Source organism: Lepisma saccharinum, chromosome 20, assembly GCF_977018435.1.
Source record: "Lepisma saccharinum chromosome 20, izLepSacc3.1, whole genome shotgun sequence".
In the NCBI taxonomy this organism is placed as follows: domain Eukaryota; kingdom Metazoa; phylum Arthropoda; class Insecta; order Zygentoma; family Lepismatidae; genus Lepisma; species Lepisma saccharinum.
In genome coordinates this window covers 31,639,031-31,655,964 of record NC_139248.1, presented here as the reverse complement: position 1 = coordinate 31,655,964, position 16,934 = coordinate 31,639,031, and the positions used below count along the sequence as shown (strand labels likewise).

The 16,934-nt window shown below is 37.6% G+C and overlaps 1 protein-coding gene across 3 annotated transcripts in view; it reads right to left on the bottom strand.

Moving 5' to 3' along the window:
* The window catches only part of LOC146003849 (inactive dipeptidyl peptidase 10), a 601,005-nt gene that overhangs the window by 156,208 nt on the left and 427,863 nt on the right, over positions 1 to 16,934 (bottom strand). The window contains exon 1 of one of the 3 annotated variants that reach the window (XM_083142313.1): positions 9,214 to 9,327. The exons of the other annotated variants lie outside the window; for them this stretch is intronic. Within the exon in view, the coding sequence (XP_082998439.1) occupies positions 9,214 to 9,246 (33 nt within the window). The 5' untranslated portion in view covers positions 9,247 to 9,327. Of the gene's footprint in view, positions 1 to 9,213; positions 9,328 to 16,934 lie in introns of those variants that run through there. 3 annotated transcript variants of the gene reach the window in all.

The following is a 16,934-nucleotide window of genomic DNA, read 5'->3' as shown; positions in this document are numbered from 1 at the left end:
TGTACCACACTCAAACAGTTAGGAAGAGGACCTGATATTAATGTCTTCCACAAAAAAGCAAAGGTTGCTACGCCTATGATGAAAAAACCAAAGTATATATATATATATATATATATATATATATATATATATATATATATATATATATATATATATATATATATATATCTTTGACTTTCCTATTACACAGCCCTGAATTTTGGAAAAAAAAAACCGGATGATTTCAAATCAATAGGTGAATCTAGAAGTATTTTGAATGCTGACATAAATTTCTCCTCATCGTCTCAGGATATTTCCCTAGATCGGGATTTATCTCCACGCCATTAAGTTCAATCCACGTACTGGATAATAAACCTTTTCCTCGAGCAAGGCCACATCTCCAGGAAGCTATCAACTCGCGGAAAGCCACGGCACCTAGCGACCTGAGATGAGTCAAGGAAAAATGGATAATAAACCTTTTCCTGCTCCCACAAAAATAGGCAATAATTAGGCTGGATGGTTCAATGAACTAACCGATCTCTAACTACGCACTGGTAATGATCAGGCTGGAAAGTTCATACGAACTAACCAATCACTGATTGTCATCCTCTAGTAGTAGAATATTCAATCCACGTACTACATTACAACATTGAATTTTAGACATTTTGTGAAGGAAACTTTTATGAGGGATTTCGAAAATGGAAATTACGTAATCAAAGTTTACAATTTTCATGTCAATGTGGATTAAATTCTTACTGTTTTGTGTGCATTTATATTCAAAATTGGACGATTTGTATTGTAGAAAACCAATATTTTACCATCATCCAAACAGAGCCATCTATTGGGGAAATAATAGACCTACACATTTTATTGTGAAATCAAGGCAGTTAATATATTGCTATGTTCTTTATAAACAGGAACTAGACATGATGGGTAAAAATGGATTTCATTTTTGGAATCATCATGCATTCAGAGACAATAGTCATCTGCGAGTCATCCAAATCCATGCAGGACTGTGTTATAGAAGCAAGTCTCTTATATATTCCATTATAGCTCTTTTCAGTTCTTACAGCGGGCGCTCTAGAAGCTGGAAGGCGAAGTGGGGAGCCGGGAAGCGACCAATCCAGCACGATAAGAAACGTAGCAGCCAATAGAACGAGTTTGACGTAGTACTTTTACACTGCTGTTGTCTGGTTGGTCTGTTGCGTAATCCTCGCTCCCCACTTCCCCTGCCAGCTTCTAGAGCGCCCGCCGTAAGAACTGAAAAGAGCTAGTGAAGATCCCACTGTAATAATTCCCTAATATGTTCTTATAGTTGATAATAGAACTTACGTTTTCTTACTTTGCAATCAGTCACACTAAATACCAATCAATAAACTCCGTATCTGAATGGTATTTGATAATTTTGTTGGTAATTGTTTCCACCCTAAAAATAATAAGTAGAACGAACGATCATGGGTACTTTCATCCCATTGATAAATATTTCCGGCTGAACCTGTTTGGCAAAGAGAGAGGCAAAGAACAAAACGTGACGTATTCATGACGAAACTAAGAATTCTTTATCAATTTGAATACGAGTATATGTCAACACAATAAATTTACCAACTTACAAAACTAACATTCATCGGTTTCTCATCGCCCCTCGCTCGCTCCGTCTACCTTTGATATAAACACTGTTAAGACGAAGACAAGAGTTTATTAAATGAGGATGCTTAAGCATGGAAATTTACTTAAGCCTCTCAGAGGGGAAAGTAGTCCCAAAGCAGATCAAGTTACCGTTTAGTTTTATGGAAGAATTTCCCAAGAAATTTGATACAATAATGGACTCTCGATCGATCAGTCTCAAGACAATATTCCAAAATTTGAACTTAAGGTTGGCAAGCATTAGTAATTTAATGTTAGATGTTCTGCATTTTCTGCTACCTTTCTTGGCCTTGTATATTAATTTTGTTTGGTAATAGTTTTAGATCTTGTTTGCATTGACTATTAATATTGTGTTTGGTAAGAGTTAATGCAGTCGTAATACAAGTAAGCAGAAATGTTAATAATTTAGCCATCAACAAATGTGGGTTCAAACGAGATTTGAATTTGAACCATCCACCGTATCCGAATACGAACAAAACTTAAAATAGACAACCATATGCTCAAGTTAAAAGTATTATATTGTCATTAGCAATAACATTCTCCTCTTCCAAGTTTCATTTTTAGTATTTATTGTGTATTTTAGGTCATATTCGCACAATGGGGAGCCTGGCAACACTGCATTGTTAATGTGTTATGGTGCAGGTGGAATCTGCTTGTTTTGTGGCCATTGGTTAAGCCCTCTCGAGTCTACTTTCTCAGATGGCTTTAATTTCTTGTCGGCTTGCTCCAGAGGTATCCAGGATAAAGTGTAGGTTGACAGATGTTTGCCACAACGCCACGGAAAAGCGTGTGCAAGACAGCTGCAGATTCTGTCTTTGCAATTTCCTTTTCCAAATCATTATCACTTCCTTCATTTTGTGTTTGCTTTCTATCTCTCTTTGTGTCCTTTCTCTCTTATTCGTTCATTTCTCTTTGTTCCCTTTCCCGTTCATTTTTATTTTTCCTTTCTCTTTCTATTTCTCCATTTTATTAATTTCTTTCTTTCTATCTTTATTTTTCTCTTTGCTAGATTTTCTTTACTTCCTTTCTCACTCATACATTCTTTTTTGCTCTTTTAATTTCTCTGTACTTTTTCTTTCTTTCTTTTGTTCATTTCACTTTGTTGTTTTTTCCTTGTTTCCCTATCCTTCCTTTCTTTCTCAGTAATTCTATCTTTCCCTATTTCCTTCTTCTTTCTATTTCTCTCATTTCTTGTTTTTCTTCCTTTCTTCATTTCGTTCATTCCTATTCATCCTCTATTATTGCTTTCTCTATTTCACTCATTCTATGTTTCTTTCTCCTTCTCTTCTCTTATCATTTTCTCTCCTCATTACTTCTTCCATTCTGTTCCCTTTCATTTATTTTATTTCTCCTTGAATTCACTTATCCTTTCTTTATCTTCATCAATAAATATCCTATACACTCTGTCTCGGGAATCTGATTAGCAAGGCCGCGCCTAACGGCAGAGAAGGGGAGAAATCGAGTGGGCGAAGCTACAAACGGCTCGTAGCTGCAACCGTGTTTTCCCCTCCAAGCACTCACTTCCCCTCTCACGCGTTTATTGGTCGAATCCTGCATGCGCAGAGGGTTTGTTTGCGTTCGGTTGCTTCAAAGATTCCCGTTGTAGCTACCCAACTTCCTTTGGAAATGCACTATCCTTTACAACTTTCTGTGGCAACGGTAGATGGTGCTGCAACTTGGCACAGGTTTATGGTAACGTTACTGGAAACCCTTTGCAAAGTACCTACAGAATCTGCCTTTACAATTTGCATCACACTAAGTGACATTTTCTAAAGGTCACCATATTGCATTTAGTGTCACTTGGTGGGGAGAGAACTTCCAGAGTTACCGTTTACCACGATATATTTATCTTCTAGATAGAATATTAATAAATAGCAAAATTATTAAGTACGAAAGTATTGTTCCTCTCAAGGCTCTTTGGAAAAGGTATCCGTGATTTCAGTTGTAAATTGTATGACCAAAAAGCAAGCGATCTCTTTAAAATCAAGAAGCAACTGTACAACAACAAATGTACGCACATTGTCATTTATCATTGTGTTGACCTTGAAGTCGCTAGGAGCATGTGAAGACGCTATCGCGCCGCACGCCGCCTGTTTCACTATACTACTTTCATTTCCAAACTGCGCTTCAAGGTCACGGCATCGTCTCCCCACGCAGTCGCCTGTTCCCCTCCAAACGATCAAATGTTGCTGCCTTCTGCCTGTTCATTGGGTGCTGCACGGAAAATGCATAGGAGTGGGAGTGAGGAAGATGGAGCGCTGGGAGGATGTCCTTGAACCGCACATTCGAACTGAAAAAAGTATAGTTAGTCATCTCACTGCAATAATGAAAATGGAAGCGTGAACATTAAGAAATCTCCAGGACGACCGCCGACATCGGAAGAGAAAGTGGAGCGTTAGAGACAGTCATGTTTGCGCAGCCCTAAAAAGTCCATCGCTCGACGAAGTTTAGAACTTGGAATCCCCAAAACAACTATTCATAATATGCTTCATAAACGTCTGAGACTACATGCTTATAAAATCCAGCAAAGATATGAAATTAACGAAGCTGACCGACCGAAAAGCGTCGAATTTTCTGTGACGATGCCGAATGTCATAGACGACGATGAAAGTTGCCTTAACCGAATTGTTTTAGTGATGAAGAAACCTTCCACATTAACGGATGTGTTAACCGCCACAATTGTCGAATATGGGGGGGGGGGGGGCCTCAGCAACCTAAAGAAGTTTTCCAATTCGTTCGTGGTTCGCCTAACTAAATGTGTGGTGTGGACTAATGCACGATCTTATTGTAGGCTATTCTTTTTGCTGAGAACACGATTACAGGTGACACTTATTTGGATATGCTCAACCTTTATGTTTTTCCACAAATTGATGACATTGAAAGTGAAAAGGGAATATATGTAATTCTTCTGCAAGATGGAGCGCCACCTCATTACATCTTCGTTAAACGAGAAGCTCTCAATAAAATGTTCCCTGGTCGTTGGATTGGAAGGAAGGGTTATGTTCTGTGGCCACCTAGAAACCCCGATCTGACTCCTCTGGACTTTTTCTTTTGGGGTTATCTCAAAAACATTTTTCACGCTGAAAAAATACGGGACCTGCGCCATTTAAGGAAAGGATCAACGCCGCGATAACAACTGTGACACCGGACATGCTTCAGCGTACATGGTCGGAGATTGACTATCGCCTAGATGTTTGCCGAGCAACTGAGGAAGCTCGCATCGAAACTCTGTAGGTAATGTAAAAATCTTGAATGTTTTCTGCATGTTTTGGTATGTTAATAAATGATTTACGTTTGCTATAAGCTTAGCTATGTAATTTTGAAATTACGGACAGATTTTTAGATGACCCTTATATACTATGTGTAGGCCTATGTAAGATATTGATTTATTATACAGCATTCTCCCTTCAGGCTTAAAGGTAATGACGCTTATGATATCCAACAGTTAATTGGCAATAAACTTTCTTTCAGTAAAATACGAGGCCAGGTTCACATATCGGGCACTTTTAAATTAACCATCCAAAGGATTGCCCCAACTTCGTTACTGGCGTCATCAGCTTGTAATCAAGGGGATGCCGGTTTGATACCCGGTGGAGGCACATAATGGTTCGAATCCCAGTTTAAATTGTAAGTCCAGTCTCGATTAGCCTTACTGTGTATAAAGTGGACTTAAGAAGCAAACTCAAACAGCATCGGACTTTGTTTGCGTAGGCAATTTTCATGTTATGTTAGTGGGTAGGGCTCACAAATGTTCACAAAATGAACTCGAAGCTAGGATTTCAGCTTACAAAGCTGCCGTTTAACGAACATGGCCACAAGCCACGGTGAAGAAACCAAGCTATTCGAGTAATTTATCCATAAGATTACATCTTCTTCTGTCCAGCTCGAAATTTTGATGTCGCTTCTCGCTAATTATATTAATTTGAAAGCGATACGCTTCATCAGATAGGGTTCATATGCTGTACACATTGCTGACAAAATACAAGTGAAGCTTGTGCATGAAAATTAATGAAGACTTTTGGAAATCGTGCTTCTGTGGAAGGTTAGTGTTTGCAACCCTAAATGATAACCGTTCTCTAGTTTCCGTCAATATAGCGGATTCTGCTATGTGACGACGAATCTCTTTAACCAACGGCACATATTTTTATTTTATTTTAAACTATTTATTTCAAAATGAAGAGTCATAATTCTGGAATCTACGGAGACATTCATTCATTCGGTAAGAATTTTCCGAGAGTCACAATTCTATTTTTGTGCTCCATTACGAAACCAATATACACGTGTAAAACAAGTAAAGCCCGACAATTTTTATTTTACAAAAATTCAATTTACTGTTAAATTTAAATGAGAGGACAACCATTCACTTATTTCTGATAGCCTGGATGACTGATGTGGGGGGGGGGTACCTCCTCTCATGTGGCCCCCTGGCTGTGATATAAACTCTTCTTTTTTTAGGATTTCTATTATTTTTCCCATCGCATATTCAGTGCCAACTTTGCGATTCTGTTTGCCCAAGTGTATGGGGAAGGAGTTCATTTATTCTTCAAGTCTTCTCCTGGACTAGGATAACACTATTTCCGAAAGATTTTTTCTTGCATCATTTTCAGGAATTGCAACAGCACTATTTCTGTCTCGCTTGTTCTTATTGCGTTTTCTCCTTTTCGTTATTTATTGTTGCTTTCTTCCATTTTCGGCTACTCGCGACGATGAAGAGAGACTCAAGAAAGAACACCCCTCCTCAGGCCAAATTCGAATCCGTGGCCCTCGCATTCTAACGAATTGTGATAACTACTTCGTCACGAACGTCAAAAATGAGTTTCTTTTGAAAATAAATTTCAGGAATATTTCACATTTACATTACTTTGATTGTAGACGTGAAAATTCCAGTTAATTAATATTTACGCTGCAATCTTTCCGTTAGGCCTTTTGTTTCAGTCTGAGAGACACAAAATTTCCTGCATATGGTTAAATTGATTGATAGTAAGCAACACTGCTGCTTTCCGAACACTTACTTCGGCTGTACTTCCGTCCACGAAGCTGGACCAACTCAAACGAGTGTGCCACTTTTTGTGAACAGAAGTGTACAACCAAGACAAAATTAGCATTTCAAAAGCATTTTATATCTTTCTAGGTCAATAGCGACGATGAATGTGAACAATGATTAGGGCGGAATCATGTGAGAAGGGAGCATGTGTCCCAAATCGAGAAGCTAATCGCAAAATCTATCAAAATTTGCACTCTGTATTGGCAGACGACCCACATAACAGAGAAAATCAATGGATGAAAACCATATCACATAAATCTATTTTTCAGAAAAGGCCTTAAAGTTTAGTAATTTCAGTTTCTATTTCAATAATTACTTAACAATGTTAAATTTCTTGACTAAACGCTCCAAATCCATATTTTAGTGTTTAACTGCATTAGATCTGTAGACGCATATTCTCCATTGCTAAGGATAAGTATCGATAATTTTAATTATGAATCGCAACTTTCTATGTAATGCAATCTTAACTGTTTTTAAACATTGTCCTGTCACATTTTTAACCTAAAATTCAAAAGGAAACTGAACACATCTAAAACTCTTGTGTTAACTTGCTAGATGTCAGCACTACCAATAAAAAAACATTTTTTAAAAAAAAATACTTAAGTATAATTAGTAAGTTACATTACAATGAATAACATTGCACAAAATTTTCCTTACAGAACTGGAACATCGTATATTCACCCGAATAATCTATGCTACATTTAACTAACTACCTAACTACAAAAACATACATGTACGTAATTAAGTTTTCACAATCAGTGGAAGCTAGCTTATTTTGCTTTCGAAGTAAATGTTAATCTGAATAATTTCGGGAGGGCAATTTCGATAATGAAACTTTTGATCGGTCACCCATGTGTGTTGTCAGACTTCTTGAAAAGCACAATTGAAGGGTTCGGGTGTAAAACATGGTAAGTAATATTTTGGTCATTTTTGAGTTCATTAATAAATTGTTTTCGTTCAGAAGACTTCACTGAGCCCAATGCAAATTTATGACATGGCAACTTCCCTCAAGTACAATGTTTTACACACGAGTCATTCAAATGTAATTCAATACGTTCTCAAAGTGAGCAATTTCAAATATTCTCTCTTCTATCTGTTATTACTAAGTTACTGTTTACAGAAGCGCTGTGACAGAGAAGTTTTACAAGACAAGTATCGCCAATTCTAACGTAGTAATCTTTCACAATAATGAACGTGAACAGGCAGTCGCGAATATAAAACAAAATAATATATACAAAGCAAATAGTCAATACTTACTATTAAGCTTTATAAATTGTATCTCCATGTCTAATAAGACAAATGAAGGTATGAACGTGTGTAATATAAACTTTAAAAGCTGCCAAAACCTACAACTTCTATCGTACAAATTTCATTCTTTGCAAATGTGAAGTGTAAAGATACTAGTTCTTTTCTTTCTTCTTCGGTTGACTGTGGATAAACAAGAATTACTTTATCTATCTAATACAAGTGTCCTGCGCTCGATTCTAGAAGGGGACAACAATTCGTGTCCCACTGTGGGACTACACCCGATTATCTTGTACGTACGTGCATATACTGAAAAAGAAACAAACTATTGCGGATCTTTCGTCAGCTTTCGTTTAATTGAAGCGATGGCAGATTTTTAAATTAGTAGCTGCAACTCCAAATAAGTTGATTGGGTATGTATTTTCGTGTATTCAAGTTACTTTTCGTCAATGTAAACGACTTATTATAGCAAATAGGGCGACTTCAATTTTGAAACAGTAACTCAGTCACTTTTCACATCGTGAAGCTGCGATTGTAATTTATTTACTTCTTCAGTTGACCGATTGTCAATCAAGTGCTTCTATTGTTTCTGTTAGTAAGTGTAATCGCTTTACTTATCGACCATCCGAACCTTTAGTATTTACTGTCTATGAAGATTGATTTGACTTTTTGTTATTGAGAGTCGCTATTCTACCACTTTTTGGTTAATCGCGACGAGAATGATCATATGATGAAGGAACATTCGCTAAGAACACCCAAGAACAGATTAGGATTCAAACCAGGGATGGCTTAAAAGAGTTGCTATAACTTAATCGAGTTGTTTTATCGACTGATTAACTCTCAGTAACTTTGAGCCGCTAGTTGTTGAGCGCCAAAAAGACAGGTGGAAACACTGTGTTACGAGGGGCGGAATCAGGAAGAGAATGACAATTGCGGTTGTTGTATCTTTGAGCATCGGCCCGGTGGCTTAAGTCGACTGTCGATCTCGACACCTAAGTTCCCGGTTCGACTTCCGGCGTCGGTATGCGCGTTCTCTGCGAGTGTCACTTCGCCAGTCTTCTCTCAAATCATCACTCATCCTCATCGTCGCGATTAGCCAAAAAGTGACAGAGAAGCGACGTAAAGTAAGGAAAATCTCTGCGATCAACGTAGTGACAGACGTCCGGGCAATGCACTCGAACGACCGGCATTGGCGCTGCATCCGAAACCGACGGCACACTTTTTCGAAGAGTATTTTTAAAACAGAAGCAAGCGGAGAGAGATATTTTCGTGGGTGTGAAGAGAGACTAAAATGCACTAACCTCCTGATCGCTTCCTTCTTCTTCGCTTTCCATGGTGGCTTCGAGTCACCTGTCCCCTTCACTGCTTCATAACTGCAACAGATGCACCGTACCCTCCACGAGCTTGGCTGACCTGTGACGTCACACCGACCTTGTCCCTCGGTACAGCCGCCTTCTGTGGCCCAGGCAGTCGCCATGGCAACCGCGCATGCGCGAGACGAGGGGAGAACGCAAGGAGCGGCAAACCTGTACGGCCGACCCTCTTTCGAAAGCTTTTCTGGACATAATCACGAGATATGAAGACGAACTGGATATGTGCCGCGGGACGTATTGTTTGATTGCTTCCTTGGCCCGAGTTCGTACCCCTCGTCCCTCGGCAACCCGCTCTGCAGGGGTGTAGGTCGGGCTTGCAGCGTGCAGTTTTGCCTAGCCAAAAATCAATCTTTTTACCGCTGCAGTACATGCCCCTCTCTGCTTTCTCTCTGTGCCCCCCCCCTTTAAACCCGCGGTGCACAATTGCATCCATCCAGGATGTTTTAATAGCAAGATTCGCTGCCTCTGTTAACATTAGCGCAACAGCGAATCAATACTCACCAGACGCTTCGTCATGAGCCATTGAGTATCCACAGAAATGTCTATGAGCCGAATTTTGCCTACTTTCATATTTCCTTTCTTCCAACTCTCCAACGAATTCGTTCCGCACTGTTCCAGACAGCTACGTCACCTATCCTTGGCATTCTCGTCTAGTCTCGTGAAGGTGCGGTGTTGATTCGGACGGTGTTGTTTCGCACGACTTTGATTTCGTGTTTGTTCGCACGGTTTCTTATCTCATCGCAATCAGGGTGTTGTTTCGCACGGCTGCACCAGGCGAAAAGAAAGCATAGAGGAATACGTAGGGTGACCAGACACGTACATTAAAAAAAGAGGACAGGGCATGGCGAAAAAGGAGGACAAAGCCCAAAAAAAGAGGAAACCGCAAAAAAATCGCAACACATTTGCCATTACTCTTAACCCGAGCTAACCCGAGGGAGGTGGAAAAAGAGGGGGTGGCTGTCAGACCCACCACCTCTTCATAAAGACATAAATGTAACGTACATAGAGAGATACCTAGGGATCAAAATGGACCAGACCTGACCAGAACGGCGTTCCGGTTTCATGAATATCTGGAACCTTCCCGTTTCGTGTCGTCACTGTCGTAATCGGAGATAAAAAAACAGACAGCAGCATGATAACGATAGTGCAAATTTTCATTTTGGACACTAGGCTGTGCCGGACAGAAATTTTTTGGTCGGGACGGGATCAGCAAGGGAAACGTTTTTAAATCCCTGCGTTCGGAACGGGAAAAAATAGCAATTTCTCAAAATCTGGTAAGGAGCGGTGATCTTAAAACCTGTTCGTAAAGATTGTGCTACGTGCAAAAGTTATGTTGGTGTTTCCTATAAGATTTGTTCTTCTTGAAACAATACATTGGAAAGAAAATATAAATAAATTTGTTTTTAACATTCAATTTTGTTATTTATTTTTCTAAGTCATTTTCCTTTCCAAATTGAATAACAGTATTTATTAACGTTTTGCATCAAAGGGTTTATTAACCCTCGTTTGTGGTTGTTTTCATTCCTCAATTATTTTGATTTTCATTCGATTAATCTTTAATTCCTCTATGCTTTCCGTTCGTCTGGTGCAGCCGTGCGAAACAACACCCTGATTGCGATGAGAAAAGAAACCGTGTGAACAAACACGAAATCAAAGTCGTGCGATACAACACGCAATCCTCGTGAATAGGAAAACACTACGAAGACAGAGTACCGGGTTCAACCCATGGTTAAGTCTAGGGTTCGCCAAGGTGGGCCCATCCCGAAAGAAAATGGATTTTTTCCGGTTGGGCCCACTTGAAAAAAAAAAAAACATTTTAAAACCCAGTAAGTTTTTTCATTAACTTTGGTATTTCAATGATTTCTGAAATGAAGGAACGTCATACTAATGAAGATTCCATTTTAGATTCTTAGAATACGATCACGACTGTCATTATAACTGGAATTTAATTTTGCTATCTACAATGCACAACAATTCTAATATTGAAATGAAGTAGAACGAAATATCAGAGCTCAGTACACCAATACAAACGTTTAATCTTTATTAAGGAATTACATAGGCCTATATTAAGCTTTAGATTCTGCAGGTACTTTAGACAAAAGATACCAATATGAATGTTGAACAGCAACGTATTTATGTTTGCTCAATATTGAATACATTCGTTACTGCAGGTTGTATACTAAATAGCATAGAATTACATGATTACTACAGTATTACATTAACACAACTATTACGTTCTACGTAACAGGGTATTTCTTGAAAAAAGTCTACTATTGGGGAATACTAAGTATACTATCTATGATATCGCTATTTTATTATGCTTGTGACTGAAGATAATAGTACACACCTGCAATTGATCTCTTGATGCTATCCACAGAGGTGAACAGGAAATCGTAAGAGAATAAAGGATAAAAAATAAACATTACTATGGTTTGCTAGTTTGTGTGGCAGGCGGAGAAGTGCAGTAGGTAGGTTGAGCGGCAATTGCAAATGTGAATTATATTACATGTATTCATATTTTAGTTATAAAAGCTCGACAAAACCCGAAAAACCCAATTAAATCCCAAAAACCCAATGAAACCCGAGAAAACCCAATTAAATCCGAAAAAAACCAATGAAACCCGAGAAAACCCAATGAAACCTGAAAAACAAAATGAAACCCGAAAAAACTCAATTAAACCCACCTGGGCCCAGGTGGGTTGGATTTTTTTAAAAAAAAAAACAGTTTTTTTTGAAACCCTGGTTAAGTCCCGGGTTCGAATAACGGCATTGGCGTGAGTGTTCTTTGTTTGATTTCTGTTATTTAGCGCCGCTTTTCTTCCACTTCGACCAATCGCAACGATAAGGATGAGTGATGATATGATGAAGGGACACTGACGAAGAATACTCAAGCCCAAACCGGGACCTCTGGCGTCGTAACGCTCTGTGCTAACCACTCCGCCACGGAGGTTGACCATGGTTGCCTGTCGTGTCTCTTCTTCAATTTCATCATATCATCACTCATCCTCATCTTCGCGATGAGACAAAAGTGCAGAAAAACGAACTAAAATAAATCAAATCAATCAATGTATCAATCAACCCTTGGTTAAGCATTTATCATTGCATTTCTCTCATCACACATGGCATTCCATCGTCGCGATTAACCCAACGTATAGAAAAAAAAACTAAAATAACCGCAAAATAATACGAAATCCCCCTCATTTGGTCAAGTTACAATGCCCATTTCTTTCTAATCTCGGTCTCCAAAGCTTCTCAGTTTATTAAAACAAACAAATTTTCGCAAATAAAAAATACACATACCTTCAAACATCCATTTCCTTGATATGTATTTGTAACTTATAGAAAATATTTCGAATAAAAATGCAAAAACTTCTCCCCAGATTGGATACAGAGTACCAATTATATATAGGATATTTTGTGTATTGCAGATAATTACAAAGGATGTAAACTTCAGCTACATAAATAAGTATTATTATTATTATTATGTTTTCTAGATCTGCTTAGGCTATAGGTAGTAAGTAAAAGTTCTATTCTAAATGTTAACAATATTTATTTAGCGCAATTGTTAACGCAATTGAAAACAACGATGGTCCGATCTGAAGAGCATCGACTAGCACGCGAGAGATCCGGGTTCGATACCCGGGGTGGCTGATTTCAGGTGAGAAGTTCTCTGGAAGGAGTGGGTCTGGGGTTCACTCAACCTCTAATCAATGCGTACAAAGGGGTAAAGGCAGCCGGAGAGTGGTGTTGGTCACGTCACCTCCATGAATACTTGAGATATTGTGTGTGTATGAGGGAATGGTTTTATCTTGTTACTGAAATTACATAAGAATGATGTGCAACACAACTGTTTCTGCTTATATGAGTGCGCGGCGGGTAAACGTTTGCAGTGCAAATATCCGACTGGCAACAATGAGTCAGCCTGAAGGGTGTTATGGCGGAATGTATTCAGATGTACAGCCATTTAGAACAAAGAACGTTGAAACTATGAGGTAAGATTCATTTATCGTCTTCCCAATGTAACATTGATTTTTTGCAAACTGTGTTTCATAACAAGAAATGAACTTCGGTTAAAATTGACGACATGCTTTGAGTAAGGCACTTGTGTGTGTGATAATGCATTAGATGTTTCAATTTCATTTTTCACAAATGACATCACCTTCTGGTAACGAGAAAGCGCTGTTGTGACGTAAGCTAATATCACACTGAGGCAAACGTTCGTACTAAGAACTATGCAAACTGCATCCGTGCAATATTTTTCAGATTTTGATTCATATTCCATGCTTGTTTCATCAACTAGACCATCAAAATCAAATTTCCCTGCCGAAATCGCCCCACTCCACAAAAGGAAGATTTCTCAGAAGAAAAGATGAAGCGTCTGAAATAATAACCAGTTAACCTTTTAAGAATGTAATATTTCATTAGTTACCATTACAAAGTAATTTCAGTACAAATTTTAAACCGATATTTTTCGAGGTTTCAGAAAGCTTGGTGGATAGCTACCACGAGCAGACTTGAAGTATGGTCTTGTCGCAAGTGACGTCACCTAGTGCAGTTAGAGATAAAGCCAGAGAGAATAGAAAGAGGAGAAGAGTGGGAAGAGAAAAAGAAAGGAGAATAGAAGAGAAAAGAAAGAGGAGAAAGAAGGAAGAGAAAGAAAGTGAGAGGGCAAGAGAGCAAATGAAGAGAAAATACATGGGAAGAGAAGAGAAATGAAGGGAGATAAAGAAAGTGAGTAAAAAAGGAAAAGGGAGCAAATAAAGAGAAAAAAGGAGAATGAAAGAATGGTAGAAAGAAGAAAAGGTAGGGAGAAAGAAAATAGAAAAGGGAAGAAGAGAAAGAGAGACGAAATAAAGAGGGAAAAATGGAAAGAGAGAGAGAAGAGAAGAAAAAGATGAAAGGAAAGATGCAGAAGGGAGGAGGAGGAGAGAAATATATATTCAGAGAAAAAGAAAGTGCAAGAGAAGAAAATGAGGAAAATGATGAACAAAGAAAGAAGAGGGAGAGAAATAGAGAAAGGAAAAGAATAAGACAAACATGGAGAGAAAAAGCGATAGCTGTAATCCTTCTTATTTCCACATATATAGATAAATAAGGAGGATTAATGTTTTCAGTCACTTCACTGCATAGGCATTACATCAATGTCTGGCCCTGCTCCAATTTCGCTTTCGAGTCACAACTGTCTTAATTCAAGAAGAAAATCCCTGCCTTCTATGAAATTCAAGAATTCGAGTAAATCTGATCATTTTCCGGAGTTCGCGTTCCTCATCGTAGGCGAAACATATTTTCCCCGTCGTGGTTGGAAGTCTCTAAGAAAGTTAGAGAAGCTCGTTTTCCGCCGAGTTATCTTAAAATACAGTCAAAACGATGTCGACTCGCGGAATCGCTCCATTAAGAAGCTTTACTGCAGCAATCTGATTAAGAGACGACAGATGAGCTAAGCGTCAACAAAGCTGTATGAAGTTTATTCCGATTTCATGATTCCGAATGACCCGAAGTTGAATAAACTGTATTGAATGGTCACGTTACGACAATTCAGCTTCTTGCTAAAAAGCGTTCTAGATTATCGAAATTATCTTTCGTTCTCAGAACTACTAACTAACTAACTAACTCCCTAGCCTTCTTAAACCCGAAGGTTCATGGCTGCAGCAACACAGGCCTTCCATCTTTCCCTATCTTGAGCAAGTTCTATATACTCTTTTCCATTCCTACCGATTTCCCTTAGGTCCATCTCAACACCTGTCTCCATCCCTTTTAGGTCCAAAGATTTTCCTAAGGATCTTATTTTCAAATACTCTCAATTTGTGTTCCTCTTTCAATGTAAAAAAAAAACAAGTTTCACACCAATATAATACTACAGGCAATATTACTGTTTTGTATATTTTAACTTTTAGTTTCTTAGATATTAAACGAGAAGACAAAAGTTTATGAAGAGAGAAGTAACATGCATTTCCTGAATTAAGCCTACTTTTTATTCCTCTTTAATATAATTTTCATTTGTTAATATTACTCCTAAGTATTTGAATTTGGAAACTGGTTCAAACGAGTTGTTATCAATAATTAGAGTTTGATTATTACCTAACACTTGGTTTCGGCCTGTAAGCATATATTTAGTTTTCTCTTTGATAACTTCCAAACCTATCTCTTTAGCAGTTTTGAAAAATATTTTAGCATTATTCTTAATTGTATTCACATCATCCCCCAGTAAGTCTACATCATCTGCATATGCTAACAACTGAGTCACACCATTTAATTTTAGTCCTTCTAAGCATATTCTAAGGCAAAATTAAAGAGCAATGGAGATAATGCATCTCCTTGCTTTAACCCATCATGAATTGTAAATTTGTCAGACATATTAATACCCACACGAATTTTACTTTCTGTTTCACTGGTGCATATTTTTATCATATATTCTTAGGTATTCCAAACTCTACTAATATATTGTATAATTTATCTCTTTTGACCGAATCATATGCTTTTTTGAAATCAATGAATAGCTGATGGACATTTTGATTATATTCCCACTTTTTTTCAAGTGTCTGTCTGATGTGAAAAATTTGATCTGTAGTTGATCGGTTACGTTTAAATCCACATTGATAATCACCTATAATTTCATTAGCATATGGGGTTAGTCTTGTTAAAAGAATGTTAGACAATACCACGGTAATTATTGCAGTTCATTTTATCACCTTTTTTAAACACAGGAACAATTATGGATTCTTTCCACTGTTGAGGGATTTCTTCTTTATTCCATATTAAACAAATTAATTTATGAATTTGACATATTAATGAATTTACACCATATTTAATTAACTCAGCTGGTATTAAATCAATGCCAGGTGCTTTGTTATTCTTTAGCCTTTTAATAGCATCTTTAACTTCAGTCAAGTTAGGTTCTGGAACTAAAGGTTCTGCTGTGTGGACTTCATTTACTTCTGATTTATCTCCTACATGAACATTTAAAAGGTCATTAAAGTAGTTCTTCCATCTATTTAGAATATCGCTTGGGTAAGCTAGAAAATCACCGTCTTTATCTTTTATCAAGTTTACTTTAGGTTGCCACCCCTATCTAAACTCATTTACACCTTTATATAAATCTCTGATATTTTTATTTTTGCTGTTTCTTTCAATTTCGTTAATTTTGCTTTTCAAGTAATCTCTTTTTTTACTTCTAAACATGCGGTTAACTTCTCGCTTTATTCTATTATAATTGTTTAGATTTGTATCATCAGAGTTATTTAACCACCTAAGTCTAGCCTGATTTCTTATTTCTATTAGATTATGACATTCATTATCAAACCATGGCTTACTTTTTCTTGGTTTATGGTATCCTAGACTTTCTTTAGCTGCTGATTCTATTGCATTACGTATGTGCTCCCAATTCTTATTTACGTCTGTTTCATTTATATTTTCATCATCATTTAAATCCTGCAAAACATCAAATCTATTTGACAGTTTAATTTGGTAATCTTTCTTAATTCTTTCATCAGTAAACTTTCCTGTATCAAATTTTATAACTTTTAGATTTTGTTGCTTATGATTTATCACTTAGAGTCTTTCTCTTAATTTAGCAATTACTAAATAATGGTCACTGGCACAGTCAGCACCTCTATGTGTACGAACGTCAATTATACTAGTATGCCTTCTCT